Here is a 21357-nt window from a genome sequence, read left to right on the forward strand (position 1 = left end):
ATTGACCACACATAACATTTGATCATTCTATATCGAAGGTCAAAGGAAAGGAGAGATTAAGGTTATACAACATCGGTTTAAATTTAATGAATGCCTGTATTGCGTGTTTAATTCGGCATTTAATTAACTGCTAAGGGTCCCATTTCTCATTTATAGTTATCCCTAGATACTGAAACGTCTTCACTTGCTCGATAGACGTGTTATCTATATGCAGTTGGGCACTTAAAATTGCATTTCTACTTATTAACATGCACTTGGTTTTTGTTCCATTTATTTTAAGCCATATGATTTCCCAATATTATTTAGTAATAATTGCATCTCGAGTATGTTGTCTGTGATTGCCGTATCGTCCGCATAGCGAATATTATTCAGCAGGTATTCATTAATTTTAACGCAATAATCAGAGCCCTCAAGAGCCTCAGCAAAGACATTCTCTACATTGAGGTTGAACAGCATAGGAGATAAAATACACCCCTGGCGTACCCCTAAAAAACTTCTGTGTTGATTCTCTGACTCAGCCTAACCCGTGCTTTCTGGTTCCAGTAGAGGTTTTGAATAATTCTTATATCTCTATTGTCGATGCTGACGCTCTGCAGCGTTTTTATCATAGTGTCATGTTTGACGGTATCAAACGTCTTCTCGTAATCGATGTAAACGTATTTTCGTTGGTCAATGCAGTTTTGAAAGAGGGTATTTAGGCAAAAAACCTGCTTCGCGTGTACCCATACCAAACTGGGTCACTCCACTTAGTTCTTCTAACTTTCTGAACATCCTTGTGTGAACGATACGGAGGAATAGCATGATGATGAGCATATGACTCATCAAACTAATCAGTCGATGATCTTTCCATTTTACCGCTTTTGATGTCTTAGGAATCATTATAAAAGTTGAGTAACCCGTGCTATAGATGTCTTTGAAAAGGTTTACCAACATGTCTAACAGATTTATAGCTGTCATCTGGTCCAGTAGCTTTACCCAGCTTTGCTACTTTTATCGCGTGTTCTATTTCACTTCGGATAATGGGACGGCCGGATAAGTTTTCAGTGGGCAGGCTTATGCTAGGATGTTTTGGTCTGTCATCACTAAATAGAGATGAAGCGTAATCTCTCCATGTCTTGGCCAGTTCCTCCTGGGTATTTATAAAATCATTTTGGTCATTTTTTAGGCGGGAGGTTTGATATTTCGCGAGATCTCTTTAACCTATTTGAGTGATTCGAAACTATCGCCCCTCGTTTGTAAGAGTTCTACTTCTTCGCAACGGTCCTTTATCCAATTTTCCTTTGCTACCTTATTTTTGTTCTTATCATTTGTATTTTTGTTGGTTTTATCGAGTTTTGTATAGTCTACGTTTTTATTGGTTCTTTTTATATTATTTGCGACTTCAGCATTAGCCTCAGTTACAGCTGTCTTTATTTTTCCTTCTATATCCTGATGATCTTGTTCTATCTTTCTTAGGCTCTCGTTGATATGTCTACTATAAGTTGCTTTAAGATGTTCGTCTCTCACTCGTGTGCATATATTTGTTATTAGCTGTTTTCTTGATCTTTGAAGGACGAAATTTTATATTCGCAATCAGTGGATTATGATCAGATGCAATATCTACATCGGGATATGGAGAGAAATATAACTTTCTCCTTTTTCTAAAATTCAATATATCAACTTCATCTTGTCATGTGCAGCTATTACAGTCAAATCGATTCTCCCTCTTTGGTTTTTCAAACAGGACCATCAAAGGTGAAATTACAGTGGAAAGAAGAATCTAACCAATTCAACAACCTATATAGTTGTTGTTATTTTCAGTGGGTTTGGGTTCTTAGTTGAGAAATAATGAAGTCCAAAGTTGACAAAATGTTCAGTTTATTGAACAAAGTTTGAAAAAGTACCTGTCAATGTACACAAAAATCAGTATCTAACTTTTACAATTTTAATAAGAAAAATATTCAGGACTCTATATAAAAGCAACTTATTTGTTTGTTTACAATTCTGTGAAAACAAATTAACGAACAAAGTTTTGGCATGTGGCGACAAGATTTGAATACAAAAATAAAGCTTAATTTGATACGAAACGAACATACCTTTTGAATCGATTGAAAATACTTGTTTTGATTAACAAAACTCTTGCTGAACAATCGTCGGATTGTTGCTCAATACTTAAAAATTCTTGAAATTAAAGTAAATTAAAAATCAACTTGAACATGGTTACCAACTTTGATTCTATATAAAATAAAATAGTGTGAGGTAAGTATAAGGTCAAGGCTGGGATAGGTCGGGTCAGCTGTTTGATCAATTCTCAACAATAGCTTCGTTTTATTAGCAAATCTAGATTCAGTTCCCTATACATATTCAGAATCATCAGGAAGGTTGAGGAACTCGATTACGTGGAAGTGACTGTATCGATTTAAGGCGACCAGCTGAAATAATTGGACAAGTTTGTGATGTGAAATTGAGGGAAACCATGCAAAAAAATGAAAATCGAAAAACATCCTTAAGAGGTGTTAAGCAGGACGGTATTTCAGCCTACTACTGAATACAATGTTGTATATACATTTCAGCAATTATCTTTTAAATTTCACTATTAGAGAATGAAGCAGTGGTGATGGTTTCAGCATTCACAATTTGAGATGAAATTTGATTGACATTAGCCATGCAAATGTGAGAAGTTCCAAGATTGAAGGCTGCGTCGGCTGAAATTGTCGCCCGATGAACCAAAACTCTGGAAAAACCATCTGCGTCAGCATTTAGACGACCGCTCTTGAATACTACGTTGTAGTTGAACGCAGAAAAGTATGTTGCATATGTCAAAAATTTATCGTCAGTCAGGATATTTGGCATTAGGACTGATGATTTTGCTCAACGGTTTATTGTCAGTTTCTCATCTTATTCAATCTTATTTAATCGGTGAGATTCACACAATTTACACATAAATCATTTCGAAGAATTAAGTTTAAAATAATTATTACAATAACTCTACTTCGAGTTGTTACAGTATTGCCCAGATATTTAAAAAAATGATTTTGCATTGTTATTATTTGTTTGTTATGTTACTGTATTGCACTTAACATAACATTTTTGATTTGTGATAATTTCTTATAGGACTATTATAATCCTATAATAGTATCCTTACGGCAAAGGATAAAAAAAGGCAAGATTTTTTAAATGAAATTGTAAGATTAGGCTACAATTTTTTTATATAAAAGATTTTATTTTGTTGAATTAGTTTAGTCATCCTCGTCTTCAGATTGTTCGTCGACTTCACCAACAGTGAAAGTTCACATATTTTCGAAAAAAGAATGATATGGACGGGAAATGAGGTTCTCTATGCACAAACTCAATAGATCCGCTTTCTTCAAAACAGTAAAACCTGGGGGAATTGGGTATGCTTGTTTGACTCTAAGAGTTGGAGTGTTGAGTGTGTCATTGTTTACTGAAGAGTCAACACATTACTTTTATTTCACTTTCCTCGACGTTGGTCTAGGTGTTTGAAGTGATTTTGGACGATAAACCTCTGGGAATTATTGTTATAGAGCCTTCTCTTTTCTTTACCATCTTGTCAATCAGATTAAATGATGTCTTTTTTTTTCATAAGATGTTTTGTAAAACACACTGCTTCCTGTATCCTTCCGAACCTCAAACATTATAACATTAGCCCACACTATTCTTTCCCCCGATGTATCATATTGAAGGTGAGTAGCTCCTCTCCAATCCAGGACATCTCGTGTGTCCATTTCTTCGACAATAAACTGATCACGTTTCTGTTTTGATTTAAAATTTTTCTCAAAAAATGTAAGTACAATAAGTACAGGTACGATAATGGCCGTTGTTAACAGGAGCTCAAAACACGTGTTAATTCACATGAGAGTAAAAACTGTATTTTCACTTATTAATAAATACGTATTGCACTGTAACTTAATGATACATTTACGATGAGAGTAAAATTAAATGAGAGTTGCACAGAAAAATCAAAATGATACCTATAACAGTCACTGCTACTACGATCGATACAAAAAGGAAATTGACATTATACAATTAGAATTTATGATACTACAATTATTATAGTCCATTGCCATCTTACAATCCTATTGCGGATTTGAGGATATAATTAAAAAATTAAAAAACCGCGAGGGAAAAATAGGGGTTGACCGTAGAAGGGTGAAAAATTTAGAGTAATATAATATTTTTTATTCTAAGCCATGACAAAAAAGCTGTGAGCAGCAGAGCTCCTGTTAATTAATTATTTATCTGTTGGAGGATTAATTTTTTTGTTATTGTAAATTTGTTATTCGTTGCATTGACATTTTAATTATTTTTATAAATATGAGCAAATAACTATGTATTCCATAAATACCTATTGAAGATAAAAAAGCCGTGAGCAGCAGAGCTCCATCACGAAAGTCAAATTTTTCGTCGAATGAAGAATTTAACTAATACACAAACAAATCTTTCCATAAAATGAATTTCTTGGAAATGATATCAATTCTCAATCTTATTTCTTTATATGGAAAATTTGCTACTCCTCAATAACTTTTTATTTCACAAGTTCACTCTCTCTCTCGAATGAAAATTCATAATTTCAATAGACCCGGAGGTCTCGAACCCTCTTGTTCAATTCCAATTGACAACAAAGAAAAAATTGTCATAATGACAAGAAATTTCGAAAATGGAAAGTAAAAAAAATCACCCCAGCAAAGATCATACTCGTATTATTCATTAAATAGGAGGTGGTCCAGTTCAACAATTACAACGATCAAAATGATTTCGGGCGTTTTGTGCTAGAAGAACTGAAGAAGAAAACTTTGAACTTGAGAAAGACAATTCTTCAACATCACCCCTACTTGCATGCGAAGTTCGAACCCTCTAGTTAAACTTACTTTTTCTGGCCAAAAAATAAGAAAATATAACAAAAATGACCATAAAATGGAGAGGGGTATATATATATATATATATATATATATATATGCCAAAGTGTTAGTTTGGGGACAAAATATTTCTGTAAGTGATTGTTTGAGGACATTTTGTCAATTTGAGGACTGTCCCCAAAGTTTTTATATGCCTAACTGTTTTGAGGACTCGGGCAGTTTGGGGACTATCAAATTTGGTGTTTGAGGACACTATTGAGCAAAATGGGGACCACACTGAGCAATTCGGGGACAGCATATAGCAATTCGAGGACTGAATCGAATAAGAGAACCATTGTTTATTTAGCATTAAATCCAGCAACTCTAAGGAGGATTCGCGTTAGCAACTATTCTAATAGAGACTCAATCATCTGGACGATTATGATTTTTCTATTAAAACTTAGGAAAGTGGCTAAGATAGTCAGACGATTTTTGTTATTTGCCTAATAACAAAACCCGTTCACTCTCATCAGTTCTTGAACTTTGGCCAAAAATTTGAACCCCAAATTGTACTTTATAGCTACGTATTAAAATTTTCAGTTTTAGCAAATTGATAATAGAGACGTTACCATTGACCAAACATACCAATAGATCCCCAACCGTCTACTTCAAAGTCAGATAATCATAATGAAAGTTTTCAAGAAGCTTAAACTTCATCGACCTTAACGGCAAACGCCAACAGTCTAACGAAGGAAAATAATTTTAACTTTAAAAATCGTACAATTAATATTAACCCGTTCGGTATTACTTGACTAAAGTTTAATATGCATCCAATATATAATAATTTTAAATAAGTAACTGAATAATCTAGTTTATGTTTAGAATTAAGTTATTGTTTGTCGGCTGGATTTTGGACGGGTCACTAGTCACTCCCGTTTCACATAACAGCTGTGCACAAGGAAGGCAACTCAATACAATAATTTTTGTTTTGGTTTCATAATATTGTTGTTGTTGTATACATGGACAAAAATTGTTACAATCAACAAATTCTTTTGAACAGTTTAAGCCTTATTTACCATGCAAATCAAAGAAACATTTTTATTTAGAATTTCATGAAAACCATTCAAATATTTTGAATTGTATGTATTTATGTGATGTTATAGAATATACAGTGTTAGGAATATTTCTTGGAAACTTAGGATTTAACACACGGTCCATAAGCGACAATATGTTAGAAAGAAACAAATGTACATTCGGTGTATAATCTAGTATCCTTATTTTAACTGTAATAATCTACGCTGACTTCAGATTGTCTATCTCACTATGTCTCTAACACATTGGTAATGCTGTGTAACCTTTGCATTTTCCGTTGAGAGTGGGACGATTATTGTTTTACGTTAAAATCAAATGACGAACGATTTTTGTTATCATAAAAAGGAATATTGTATGGGAACATACACTTTCAACATGTAGATTGAAAATGAAGAGGAAGGATAGATAGAAATAGAACAATTACGGCTCTAGACCAAATCGTTTTATTATATATTATAACATTTCACTTTCCGTACTTGAGATGGTCTTTGTAAGCCTTTAAGGGATATAGATAAAATTTGTACAATGACAGCACAATTAAAACCGAAATCATTTCATCAGTTACCTATAATGATAAAACCTATTCGAAAAATAAATATTTCCAATATACTAATTACCATCATTTTTGGAACACACCAAAGACCAGTATCACTATTTTACTCGTTTAAAGTATTTCTTTAGTTCTTAATTAAAGTAGTGTAATGATATAGATTCCTTTTATGCATGATCGTGCAACGCCGCCTAATCGCCTAAAGGAACTGGCGTATATTTCGCATATATATTGTTTTTTGTATGGACAGACCTTTTGATGTATGAAGACCGATAGAAAGACCATTTTATTTCGTAAAAGAATTTTTTTAATTGTCCTTTGCTTTTGAAAACGACAATGTATTGTGTTGATGATATTTTTAATAAATACCTACATTTTTATTTTTAATACCTACATTTTTGGTTGAAGTTCTCTTTTGCTAAGAAATGGTTAATACAAGTGTCACTCTCCACTTATCATAGTTGAATGATTAAACTACTTTTAAACCAAATGTATACTGGAATTACCTACTGTTTTTCATCGTTCCAACCTAATGAAAACTATGCCCTTTTTTATACAAATGATCACAAATACATTATTCTGCTAAAATGTATCACAAAGATATTTTGGTGATATATTTCTAGAACATAAAGATATTTGTATTTTCAAATCGAACATGTTCTTGTACTTGTACTGTTAATTCATACATCATACTTGAAGGTGTCAATTTAAAACACTTCAACTGATGTTTTGATAAATTAAAACTTCAATTATTCATGTGTAAGAAAATTTGTCAACTGTTAAACCTTACAAAAGTAGTCGTCGAATTTGCAATTATTTACAGATTTAATTTCACATTTCGTTGTATTGTCTCTTCCGTTTCAATAATACCTATGCATAGGTCCTCTCGGTTACGATGTGTCTATTAGCTTAATTATTATTTATTTCGAGCATATTATTGAGTCTGTAATTTATGATTTTTTGTTCATCCAGGCTAAAATTTAGTATTACTAGTATTTTATGTTATTGCTCCCAATCTAGTAACTATATCAATATCAGTTGAAACAAAATTTATTTCAAATTAACTTGTTTGATTTAAGAATACAAATAGGAATTTTTTGTCCTAGAAAGAAATAAACAGAAGATTGATGATTTGTCATCTCTTCTTCTATATATTTCTTTTTTATTATTAGCAAGATCAGGTGTCTACTACCTATATCAAACAGAAAATTTTGAAATGGTATGAAAAACGGCCTAGTTTTTCATTAACCTAATACTGAAAACAGTGATTTTGGTACTAAATAATTCGATTTCGTATGAAAATAGTTAAGTCATTGAGGTATTTGCATAATGTTTTATCAAACATTATTTGTAACAAATAAATATTTTACAGAATATTTGAACTAGTACTTATATTGTCTCTAATATTTATTAACCCATGAAACAGTAAATACGTTCATATGAAATCACTAGAAATATCTTTAGTAACTTTATGCAATGATAAACGAGACATTAGTGGAAAATTTGAGCATTACTTTATTTCCGTCAAAATTCTATCCAAAGTTGGGATTTTATTTTTAAAGAAGAATTTGTGAACATTATGTCAAATATTTTTTTAGTTGTTTAGTACAAGGTTTTTACAATTCCTGGACGACCTCCACGATTAGAAAAACAATTGTTCTAGTGTTTCTATATTCTTTGCTAGCAGCCGATTTAGCAACTCCTCATAAGGCTTACAAAAATATTTTGAGTATTAACACATCACATAGGTATGCAAAATTTATCATCATTCATGTATGAAAGAGCCTGTACGCTTTATGCAGTAGCATACAGATATGGAAAAATTTTATCAACATATACGATTGTCAATGCATTTGTCTGAAACTAGTCGACCAATACAAAATATAACAAATACACGCGATGTAGATTCAAGCAGATCACCTATGAACACTTTCATTCTAAAGTACTATGCAAATTTCATTCTTTGTTATTGAATCTTCTAGCTTTCTGGAAGATGAGATGTTTAATACTGACACTAAGCTACAAAGTCATATTTTGTATAAAAAAAGTTATTATATTAACTAATGTTGTACCCCGTATATATGTGAAATGAGAATCAATTCCTTATCTATTCACGTATTCACTAAATTGCTAAACAAAAACAAAACAAATTTTATATAGGTACCTACATAATTTAATAAATGATTTTTATTGTTTTCTCTTTATCACTCTGTAAGCTGAGCAAAATCACCGTAACATAAATTTACGGGTTTGTATTGTAAAATCATCGTATAAAGTTTTACGGACATATTGCTTATAATAGTTTATTTATCAAGCAAAACTATCATAATCCCTTGTACGAGACATATTTCAAAGTTAGTTGGAAATATGCGTTTTTTATAAGCACATACAATTTTTTATTTAAGAATACCTAACGCAAATAGGCACACTTTTTCTGTATAACCATTATTTTACGCGGTATGATTAAATCCATTTTAAAGACGACTTTCTCCAAAATATAAAACTTCTGGTGGCCTATTTCCTTTGTAGGTTTAATTAAGAGTGCCAAAAATTTCTACTTGGCGATTGTTTTACGTTCTACTAGACAAATATGAAAGAATGCGAATAAAAAAAACCCCTCTGTTTATGTATTGTTTTTGTCGATATCGGAGAGCTTTGTTGTCGCTTAGACCGTGTTTTTATCTGTAACGTTCGAATTCCAGTTATTCATTTTTCAATTTTAAATAGGTAGGTATATCAAGAATAAATATATTAGAAACATATATAATATTTGGGTAGAGTGGAACTTATCGATTTTACAGCGGTTTAAATGAGTGAATGTCACCAAATGACCAATTGACAGGCATCTTCGTAATCGGTAGAATTTTAAATATTTCTTGATTTGTCATATTAAAATTTGGCAACAAATATCATACAATATTTTTTCTAATTTTTAATTGGATGTGATTATTTGAATTCAAATTTGAAGTACTTGAAACGTCCCTACGAGCGTCCCTCGTATTTCCTTTTAAGTCGCCTAGTAAAATTGGAGACATTTATTTGTTACTATGGAAGCAAGAAGTATTGTTTAATGTCATGTTTCGTGATTTTGATTATCAAAAGAAGTAGAAATTAAAAATCGTACCGAGCGACATTGAAGAAGCGGCTCAATCTGCATTATTTACAATTATTCCTAAAGTCGAAGGGCGAGTGTGATTATTTGTCCTATAAAACTTTCTTGATATTATGTTAGTACACCATATTTAACGACAATAAAGAGGTAGTCAAGTAATTTAGTCTTACAATTATTCTGTACTTTTCGCAATTAGAGGCGAAATTTATTTTCCATCACCAGTTAGGGAAAATTTCACTTTTTTTAAGACGTTTCATAAAGTCAACGAGTTTTATAAAGTGTCATTTTATATGTCAAAATTAGAAAAAATAATTTTAATAATAATCCAAAAAGATTGATTTCTCAATTTTAAAACTATAAAACTGTGAGGAGTATTATATTTTTTAATAATTGTATTTTTCTCATAAATCCGTCGCAAAAATATTTTCGAAATAATTTGACCGTTCTGCGAAGTGGACAATAACTACTTTCCTGACTAATACCACACCGAACATTTAATTCCATCCACAAAGAAGAACGTGATGCCGATCGACCTCTCGAGACAGACATCTCGATGTTTCACAATCGTAAGGAGAGAGGTGTAACTGCCGACTACTTTCGATCTTATTCCGATGTCATCAATACGCTCTTATCTGAGACATAAACCAAATAATATGAAGGGTTCTGGAGAAAAATTGATAACGAATTAGAATATGGTAAATTACCCCTGGGGGAGGGGGAAGAAGCAAATGGTACTTATTAGGTATTGTGCAATGGGCATGTATAAATTTACAAAAGAACCTAGGTATGATGAAATGAGTAAAAACAGCAAAGGATAAATAGTTGGATTGAGCTTGTGCAAAACAAGTAAAAAAGAGAATAGTTGGAAAATTGATGTTGTGTGGGCAATCCAATTTGGTGGTCGATATCTCCGATATTTTCACAGACCTAATTTTTTCGAAATATTTCGCTGGTTTGAAACTGGTTCTGAAATTTCATAATTTTGAATAAGGATAAACTCTTAATTCCCTCTCTCCTGGGGAACTAATCCAATTCGCAGAATATTTGTCATTTATTACTTACTGGCTGTTATAATAAGTTTACAAAACATCATGCGATCGTTGTATCAGTTGGCTCCACCTCCATGCGTGTGGGAATCAATGTAATGTTGCGCAATGGAAAAATTGGAATAGAGATCAAAGGTGCCGACCACGAGTGAACAATTGCTGTAAACTGTGACTTAAATAAGTCATACGATTTAAGTTTATCTTTGCCAACACCAAAGTCCGTCAAAATTCAAGTTAACTAGTCCATCTAACTGCATGACATGAAAAATTACTTAAACAAAGTTACAATGATTATTTTGTGAAACACTGTTCCTACTGTCACAATAACTCGTTTTGTAGCACGAGTACTACAAAAAGTAAAAATTTTTTATAATAATAAAATGACATTAGTATCAATACCTATTTTGTGTTCATTATCTTTGTACTGAAGTGATATGTGTAAGCTGTATAAAGTTTGAATCTCAAATTTCAAGTCTTGGTTTGACTCATCGTAAAATTAACTATAAAATGTAAAATAAAAATACATACAATGACCAACTGTATGATACTAAAAATTTCCAAGAATTTCAATTGTATCACTGTAAATAATGATATACCTAATAAAGTCTCTCATAAACACGAACTACAAGAAGTAATTTCTTAATAATTCACATATATACAAAATTTACTCTGTGACATCGGAAACAGATTCACAAAATAACCATTTCAGCAACGTTTTTGGTAACTTTTTATACAGTTTAACTCATGGCTGACAGACTGAAATTTATAGCTAACATTGGATATTTGGTAGCTATTGGGGTAATCAACCCCCTTCACATAAGATTATGGAATTTAGAAGAGAAAGAAAAATCAGTTTCAACCTAAAATACACATACACCCAATAATAACAGAATGCACAAACTCATTTTAAATTTTTTTTAAAATATTAGTAGTGTCAGGAATCAATTGAAGGCGCCTACGGGAATGAAATACTATAACAAATATTACGTTGAATTATGCTAAGCAAATACTATAGCGTTATTTTTGACGAAACGACAGATGTTGCCACGCATCACAAATGTCTATTGACTCACAAGAAAGTTTGGTAGGATTCATTGACTGTCATGCTAGTAATTAAGGAAGTACGACGCATGAGACCTACTTTGGTGGTGAAGTACTGGATAATAATATAACAACATGCTGATACATGCAACTTATTGTTAGGTGAACAAAAGGGAGCTGTTACAGTACTGATGATGCTGTTCTTCATATGTAATTGTGTCTTTGGGGACAATTGAAGGTTTATACTTTATACCGTATAAGTTTGTTTGAGGACCTGACATTTTTGATATGTAAATGTGTATTTGGGGTCACTGGAAAGGTATATACGGTATAAGTTTATACCGTATATGTTATACAGTTTAATCTTATACTGTCCCCGTATAAACACTTATCCATATATATATATATATATATATATATATATATATATATATATATATATATATATATATATATATATATATATATATATATATATAAACTACAGACATTCGAAAAACCATCATAATCGTGTTCAGGAGGACACGGGAAAAATGATGTGCCCCCCATTTTTCTTCTAGTCATGCCTACTGTAATAGTCTAATTTTTCTTTGAAAAATTCGACTAAAAATCTTGCCAAAAAAGTTTATAATGAACAAATAAAAAATAGGGGTAGAGGATTGAAACTTTGGGGTTGTATGTATTTTTTAATGCTGTATCACTCACAAAGTATTTAGAATGTTTTACTTCGAAATTAAAATTTCAAAATTCACAAAATTCAATTAATCCGTGATCACTGTTTATTTTTAGCTTCCTTTCATGGATCTTGATAAAATCTATGATCAATCTGCACTAGATGAAGGAAATACCGATAATGTGATTATTAATGGTACTTTTGAATGGGAACAGGCGGTAGCCCCTATAAAAATTTCAAAAGGAAAAGGTAAAATGACAAAAAATGTCACTGTTCCAATTATAAGTGAACATGAACAATCTTCAGCCAGTGAAACAACGGACAAAGTTATTTTTAAATTAGTAGATATAAATTTGAAGATTAAGAAGGTAAGGAAGATTTATGGTTTTATTGATAAATTCTGACTTGTACTGCCACGTGTATACTTAATTATACCCCCTTTGTTCTTTACATAAGTCCATGTGTATGCCAGGCCTTTTCGTTATTTTGTTGAGGGACTTATGTTGGTATGGCTATGGTTTGGTTTTGAAAATTTACGAGGATTTTTAATGATGCTTTCGTTCTGGATGTAACTTTTTAGAAAATAATCAAAAATATACATCAATTTAAGAATAGTATACAAATAAACAAATTGAAAAATGTACCAAGAATATAAGAAATGAAAAATAAAAATTATTTTCTTTTAAAAGATGAATTCTAAACTGTTTTTCAGGACAATATTGGCACTTGGGTGAGACTTGATTGGTTTTTCTTATACCATATTTTTGCCGTTGAACTGCTCTATTTCGATGATGATAACTCACGCATCTACTCTTCTTCTCTTGTGACATATTCTGGAAGATTGTTATACATTAATAGCAATTGAATACTTGGGTGATTCCATTATAACTGTGATATTCAATGTCCTGTATTGTTTTTTTGTACTAGTCATTAATTAATAATCAATTAATAAAAATTTTGTGTTAATTGAATAATTCTTAAGATATTTAAACATTATTTTTATACAATATAACTTGCCACTTAAAGAAAACTTATACTACATCACTTGAATGTCAGTACCGTGTCATGTCCATTCCTAGAATTTACCGATAAATTATTAATTTTTTTTGTCGTAACAAATGATTTAAACTAATTACCTTATAAATTCTAATGTTTATGATCAAACTGAGGAAAATTGATGCACTTGTTGTTTAATATCTTAAGTTACCATGTCAGTACCGTGTCATGTCCATTCCTAGAATTTACCGATAAATTATTAATTTTTTTTGTCGTAACAAATGATTTAAACTAATTACCTTATAAATTCTAATGTTTATGATCAAACTGAGGAAAATTGATGCACTTGTTGTTTAATATCTTAAGTTACCATGTCAGTACCGTGGATAAATGAGTCAGTACCGTGGAACTCAAAATCCGACATTTGTGTCTTGCTCGTGATACTTTGAAGTTGTAGTAAATTCCTCTTAGAGTTTTATTTTTACAGTAAAATAGATGAATAATATGCATAAAAAAGTTAGAAAAGTTAAATTTTAAAATCTTGAAATTTTGAATACAAAAAATCACAGTTAGAACGGAATCACCCACTTATATTTTCTTTGAATTGACTTATACCCATTTTCTTAGCAAGAAATTAAGTATTATAAACATAATGAGCATTTACAAGCGCTGCCCCGGTTATCAATTCAACTGCAATTGTTTTGATCCACATTAGGCTTCTACTTAATTATAGTCGAGTAGGATGAAAGTTGATCTAAAGCATCTATAAATCCTTTGGCTTTATTATATTCTATAACTGCTTGAGGTTTCTGATGATCTTCGATCTTCATTTCTGCCAGTGATGGTGATCAATATGTCTCTGTGGTTTGTAATCTGCATTGAAACCTCTCGATAATCTTTCCATTAAGTACGCCATTAAGTGACGCCATTTTTTCATCTGTACACATGCTCATCTGGCAATTTAACAGTTTTAAAATTTGCGGTCAATATATCCACCAAAATTAAATTTTTTTGTAATTTTTTTCCATTAGGGCACAAATCCTTGTCAGCGAAATGCAAGAATTCTACTAGTATTTCAAATATATTTTTTGACATCTGTGAGGCAGCTTTAGACCAAAACAAATCAAAACAAATTTTCTCCAATAGTCTGACAGTTCAACATTTTTTATCCAAACCCATTCAAACTAGAATACAACACACCAACGCACACTGAGACGAAACACCAAATTATTAGATGTTGTCATGTTAAAATCAGACTGTTAGATGTACGAAAAAAAAGTAAATGCAAATTCCTATTGTTTTTTAACGAGGACTCAATCTCTGTATTCAAATTTTAATTTTGATGTTCAGGGTGGCTCGGGAGACACTCGTTTGTAATTGAAACCCTCCTATTTGACGTAGTAAATTGATTCCACACCCTACTTCCAACAAATTTTACTTGGATCCCTTTTTTAATAGGAGCAAGCGTATACAAAATGTTACGGGGTTTTTCGACAAAACAAAATCCTCCTTTTCTATTTAAGAGGAGTAGGTATCATTTAATGTACAATAAATTTTTCGCGCACACAAATCTGCTTTTTCTTAGTAATATTTTCGAGTTCAAAATCGTGAATCCATTGTCCATATACCCGGTCATAATCTTTGTTCTGAAAAAAAATTGAAAACGCCGCGATTTTTGTTTACCAGAATTTACCAGAACGTGATAAAGATAAATACGACCCAAACAAAATTTCAATGTCAAAATATTTTATGACTCAACATATTCTCCTCTTAATTGGATACATTTATTACAGCGAACCTGCAACGTCTCTAGACCTTTCCAAAAAAATGTTTCTTCTTGCTCTGCAAACCAGACCTCCACAGCTTTTATCACCTCCTCGATGGAAGAAAATTTACGACCTTTTAAACTTTTTTTAAGTTGAGGAAAGAGACGATAGTCGAACGGAGAAAAATCTGGCGAATAAGAGGGGTGTTCTAGTAATTTAAACCCCAAATCACGAATTTTTTGTATAGCAACATGAGATTTGTGTGCAGTGGCGTTGTCCTGCAAAAACAAAACACCTTTCTCATCAATTTTTTCCCGTAGAGTGGTCAGTAATGTCCAATAGTAATCTCCAGTTGTAAGTAGAAATGTACCCAAGTCTCATCCACAGTAACAATTCGGTTTAAGATGTCTACATCGTTTTCAAATCGAGCGAGGCTTCTAACCTTGCACGCTTTTGATAAACATTCAAACATTTGGGGATCAATTTTGCAGCAATTTTTCTCATGTCCAAATTGACGTGAACTAGATGATGAACGCGTTCATATGAAATATTCAGTACATCAGATATCCGTTTTAGCCACACTCGACGGTCTGATAAAATCATATTATGAACTGCATTGATATTTTCGGGGACTGACACAGTAACTGGCCGCCTTCCCGATCGGTCATTATCTTCAATGGAAAATTTATCTCTTTTGAAGCTTGCAGTCCAATTTTTCACGGTTGCATACGGACATTGATCACCAAGGGTATTAAGTATATATTAAGCGTAAATCTGCTTACCTCTTAACCCTTTTAAATACAGGTACTTGATGAATCGATACTCCAATTTTTCGATTTTCACAATTTCGGTGGACATCTTTTTTCTTTTAATTTATTGCGTAACTCTGGTTTACTTTTTTGACGTCAAACTTTATACTGACACTTATTTTATAAGTTACTTATAAGTTATTTTTCTTTGCTATGGTAACGCAGTATTTTGTTTACGCATGGAACTGTCTAGGCTAACTAGATATCAATACATCCACGAACGTTTTTTTTTTTGTTATAACTCTCTAGTTTGAAGGAATATATCATTGATTGACTCATTACCAATTAATGTAAGCAAAATGCTTGTTTTTCCTCGTATCCTCTGCCGTTTAATTATTACAGAGGTTGTCGCTCCATCTCTTGCGGGGTCTTCCAACGCTTCGGCGCCCCAACGGCGACTTGTTTTAGTTATTCGATCTATGTGTTCGTTCCACTCTCTCTTCCCAATATCCATTCGTTTATGTTGTCAATCTTACATGTTCTTCCAATGTCATCGCTTCTCTCCTGTCAAAAAGTTTTTCCAGCGATCCTGCGCATAATTTTCATTTCGGTGGTTTCTAATATCCTCTTTGTGATCGAAGTGTCTGGTCTGGATTTCGCTGTGTATGTTAATATAGGCCGGATGACAGCCTTGTAGATTCGGGATTTGGTCTCGATTGTATCGATTCTACCTTGATATTTCTATGCCTAGATATTTAAATTTCATTCATTCATCTTTGTTTTCTGCAATCAGAACAGCATCATCTGCATAGCATAGGATATTGACATATTTGTTCCCCATTTAATACCCTTTCAGGTAACGAGTGCTTTTTATTACTTTATTACGATGTTAAACAATACGGTCGTAAGAAGATCTCCTTGTCGAACACCATTGTTTACAGGAATTTCTTCGGTAGTTATGCTATTGATTTTGACCTGTATTTTGTTTCTTTGGTAAATGTTTTCGATGGGTTTTATGATGTTATGTGGGATTTGCCTGTTGTATAGAAGGTGTACCATATCCTCCAGTTGTATTCGGCCAAACGCCTTTTCCAGCCATATAAAAACAGTTTGTTTTACTTGATGGATTTTTCAGTTATTTGTCGCAGGACAAATATTGCATCTATACAAGATCTTCCTGATCTGAATCCTTGCTGTTCATCACTCAATCATTTATTTTGTTTGTCATGATATTTGTTACTAGCTTCAAGGTTGTATAGAAGGTTTATGCCTCGGTAGTTTGCGTGTATCTTTTTGTCTCCTTTTTTTCAACACTGAAATTGTGATACTTAGGCGCCATTCATCCGGAATTTTTTGATATAATAGGATTTTGCGAGTTATAGCTGTTAGCTGCTGTGTCAGGCTTCTCCCGCCGTATTTAAGAAATTCATTCGGAATACCGTCTGGGCCTGGACTGTTCTTAAATTTCATTAATGCAGTTTCTATATCTCTTTCTTCTATGTCAGCTACTTAGTTGTGATTTCTGGAGTATCCGGTATGCTTTCTGTACCTTCTTTTTTATACAATTCTTCAAGATATTGGACCTAAGCTTCCTTCGTTATATGGTTTGAGATAATATATTCACTTGCTTCTTTTCTCTGAGTTCTGATGAATCTCCACATCTGTTTTTGGAGACCATAAAAGTCATTTTTTTTAATGCTTCCCAATACTGTTCTTTTTCTGCCTAGTGTATTGGTGTCGTTTCTTACCCTCTTATAGTTATCGTAGTCTTCCGGCGTTTTTGTTGTCATGTGTTTTAGATAAATCTTCTTTTTTTATTCATTGTTTTTTGACTTCGTTGCAGAACCATGGGGTTTTATTGGGACCGTGTTTTTGTTGTTTTATATTTCGGGTGACAAGGGCTTCTGTTGCAACTTCTATTATGTTCCGTTTTAGTTTTTCTCAGCTGTCATTCACTCATTCTGCTCCGCTTATTGGGCTCTTATTAATTTTCTCCTGTAATCTTTTTTGGTAAAGTACATTTATACTAATATCTCAAAGTGATTAAACATTTTTTTTTGCGTTTGTGTCTCTGGTTCTAATTTTTCCTTATTTTTCACTTTTATTCCAATTTCAATTTCTAATAGTAGTAATCTGTGATGGCTGCCCACATCAGCCGAGTTTGGGGTTCTTATATCCTATTTGTGTCGGATGTACCAATCTGTTAGTTACGATGTAGTCGATTGTTGTTGTCTGGTATATCTGAACGTGTACTTGTAGTTTATTTTGTGATGAAAGAAGGTGTTATTAATTCTTAGTTCATTGAATGAGCAAACATCATAATCTGTCCGTTATCATCAATCACCTCTTAATCTCTTAAATCGTTGTTTTACACCTGGAATTATTTCGTTGCCTATACAAGCATTAAAATCCTCTAGTACTAGCATTGATTGATTCTCCGATAGTATCTTTATAGTATTTTGTAATTGATCGTAAAAGTCTTCCCGCTTTTGTTTTGGCTTATTGTCTTCAGGCGAATATATGGACATAACAATGAACTGCTTGAGTTTAAGAACTATTATACTGACATTATTTTAATGTCAGTATAATATAATGTTTTATTGTCCTTGATATTTTTTTTTGTATTGCAACTGCTTTTCCTTCCTTTGCTCGTTCATTTTTGTCTACTCCTCTTCATACGATTATTTAATCTCCTTAAATCCTTTCTTCTTTGTCTCTTGTGGTACACAGATCTCCATGTTGTTATCCTGGAGCTCTTTAGCAACTTCTTGTTCCTTGTTGCTAAGTGTTCTTATGTTCCAAGTAGCGAAGCGAAGTATATTTCTCTTTTTCCAACTCGTTTTCCTTTGCATGGTTCGTCATCCTTACATCCGTCTTTGTCCAAGGTACAGCTTCGGTTCTGTGAGCTTGCTGTTGTTGTTTTTTACCTTGGGCAAGGAGCTGGCCTGACCCATGAACCTTCCTCCTTTTACCGGGTTTGGGACCGGCAACGTAATCACAGGGCTACTCAATTCACCCGCGATCGTGCAGGCGGAATAAATACCTTATATAAATTAGTGCTTAAAACATGTAGTATTTAAAAAGTAAGATAACAACATTTATTTTAGGGAGATTTTATTGGAGTCATAGGTTCTGTAGGTTGTGGAAAATCTACACTTATTTCTTCCATTTTAGGAGAACTCTCGAAAGAAAGTGTTACTATTGCAGTGAAAAATCTCGAAGCAGGTAAATGGATTTTTAAAGTCCCTACAAATATGACATAATACGCTTAGATCAATGACGTCGTTAAGTCCTAATTCCGTGCGAGCAATTGACTTCCTTACCTATTAATAAATTTCGCATCATATGACAAATTAAAGCTTTATGTACGCAAGACCATTAAACAGTGTAAAGATATGTAAGTAGGTATGGTTATTATTGAAGAAAGTCGCAAAATTATATTATTACCTGCATCAAGTCACACAACTTAGCACTGAGCGGTAAACATTATGGTGAAGATATTCTCGAGGATTTATAGAGGCTGTGAATTGACGCGGGAGATTTGATTTTAAAGAAACACATTGAAAAGGGGAAAAAGAATGTAAGCTACCATTCAGTGGATATTCAAAATGAAATTATTGGTGTTTGAGGAAGCGGTCTTAAGCTACTAAGAAGCAGCACTGAACAACTATCGATTGGGATGCGATCTTTTGATGAAACACAGGAAGCTCAAGAAATGTTTGTCGGATTCATTGAGCTTAAAAGATTTGAATGCGAAATCGATTGCATATAGTATAGATGATTTTCTGGTTTTGGTTTTGATGGTTGTCAGGAAAAGGCGAAGAGGTACAAGGGATCTCACGCAAAAAGTACTCCAAAGCCCTCTACTTTCATTGCTTGTTCCACAAACTGAATCTAGTTATCAATGATCTAAATTCACTTCCTGAAATTAGAAATGCCATTGGAACCACCAAAGATACTATAAACTTTTTTCGGGAATCAGTTTCGATGTTGATACCTAATATTTCAAGACTTTGCCTTACAAACATTATCTCAGGAAGTAAATAGTGCAACTTGGAAAAGTGCCTTCCAATTGCATGCGGCTACTTCCAGAATTTCTTTTATTCTCGGGATTATGTTCATAGCCAAATACTCGGCTATCTAACCAGTTGCCAAAGTACTCCAATCTGTAGCCTCGGAACACGTTAAAAAGATTTTACTTTTAATTAAAAACCACCGTGAAAATCCGGAAAAAGTGACAGCTGCTGTTGTTGCTGATACTTGGATTCAATTACCACCTCTCTTGAAGTATGTTTTGCTGAAGACACGCCATCATTCGCATTATTCAAGTTACACCCAGATGCAATTGATGATCTATTGTCCAGTTTTATGATTTATCGAACATAAAGTATGAAATCGAACTTTGGCAGCAATTGTGGCACGATAGGCTTAATCTAACAAACAGTTGATACCCTAAAAGAAACAAATTCCTTCTTTCCCGAAACAGAAAAAGCATTAAAAATTTTGATAGCTTTACCATGCACGACCTGATACAGTAGAGCGATCCTTTAGCAGCCCCCATTTTTGATTTTGATTTATTTAATTTAAATCTTGGATTTATTCTGAAAAAGCAACAAATTAACAATTTGGGCGAAATTCAATATTTTGTTGTTAGGGAAGATATGGAACGATCAAAATGAAAAAACTTGACACTAATAACGTCTATTCCCTCCTCTTGCATTGATGACTGCTTGAAGTCGGCACGGCATACTTTAAATTAAGTTGCGGATCACCAAAAAATGGTCATCTCATTTATTACTATTTTTCGCTCAGACCCTAGTTTTCGAATGATCAGGCTAGTATCCAGAAAGCGCTAGTACACCACACCACAAAGACTAGCACCAACAATTCTTGCAGATTCATGTTGCCCCCGACCATCTTATAACAGCAAAACTATTCTTGCCACAACAATCGGATCTAAAGGCATTATGGGCCTGTTAAATCCCTACACTTTGCAATCGTTAGGTTTTACAAAGAATCAACAGTAAACTGGATAACGGGCAATGGAAATGTTAATGTTCAATTAGCGCAAAGGCACATTTTCCATCAAAGTCGTACTCTAATACATCGAATGAGAGCTGTCAAATCTCGGAAAAAATTTGCGTCAACGCCTACTAATCCTTATCAATATTGACGCTAAAATTATTAATAAATAATTATTGGTTGCTATCAATTGATTAAAATAGCTGAGTCTATTAGAAAATCCACTGATTGTAAAATGTGATGAGTGACCTGTTTCGCAAGAAAGTTCAGGTCAACTATGACAAATGTCTGAGTTGAACAGAGCAACTACGATAAATAATTTAATGGTGAGAAGCTCAACGAAAGTTCAACGGTTCAAAGAGCTCCTACGGAGCTTGATATCCTCCCGACCACCACACTGCTAGTTACTTCTATTTTTTGCAGTATTTGAAGATTCTCCTTTAACGGTTATCGAGCTACATCAGAGATAAGAACT

The 21357-nt window shown here is 32.9% G+C and overlaps 1 protein-coding gene across 24 annotated transcripts in view; it reads left to right on the forward strand.

Moving 5' to 3' along the window:
* Positions 1 to 21357, forward strand: part of LOC130900405 (ATP-binding cassette sub-family C member 10) — a 136766-nt gene that overhangs the window by 43348 nt on the left and 72061 nt on the right. For all 24 annotated transcript variants that reach the window (XR_009060162.1, XM_057810983.1, XM_057810976.1 and 21 more), the window contains 2 exons: positions 12466 to 12717; positions 18968 to 19085. Coding sequence is in view for 23 of the 24 variants with exons in the window: in XM_057810983.1 (XP_057666966.1) it covers positions 12466 to 12717; positions 18968 to 19085 (370 nt within the window). In the remaining variant the exon portion in view is untranslated. The remainder of the gene's footprint in view (positions 1 to 12465; positions 12718 to 18967; positions 19086 to 21357) is intronic.

Source organism: Diorhabda carinulata, chromosome X (genome assembly GCF_026250575.1).
Source record: "Diorhabda carinulata isolate Delta chromosome X, icDioCari1.1, whole genome shotgun sequence".
NCBI classification, from domain to species: Eukaryota; Metazoa; Arthropoda; class Insecta; order Coleoptera; family Chrysomelidae; genus Diorhabda; species Diorhabda carinulata.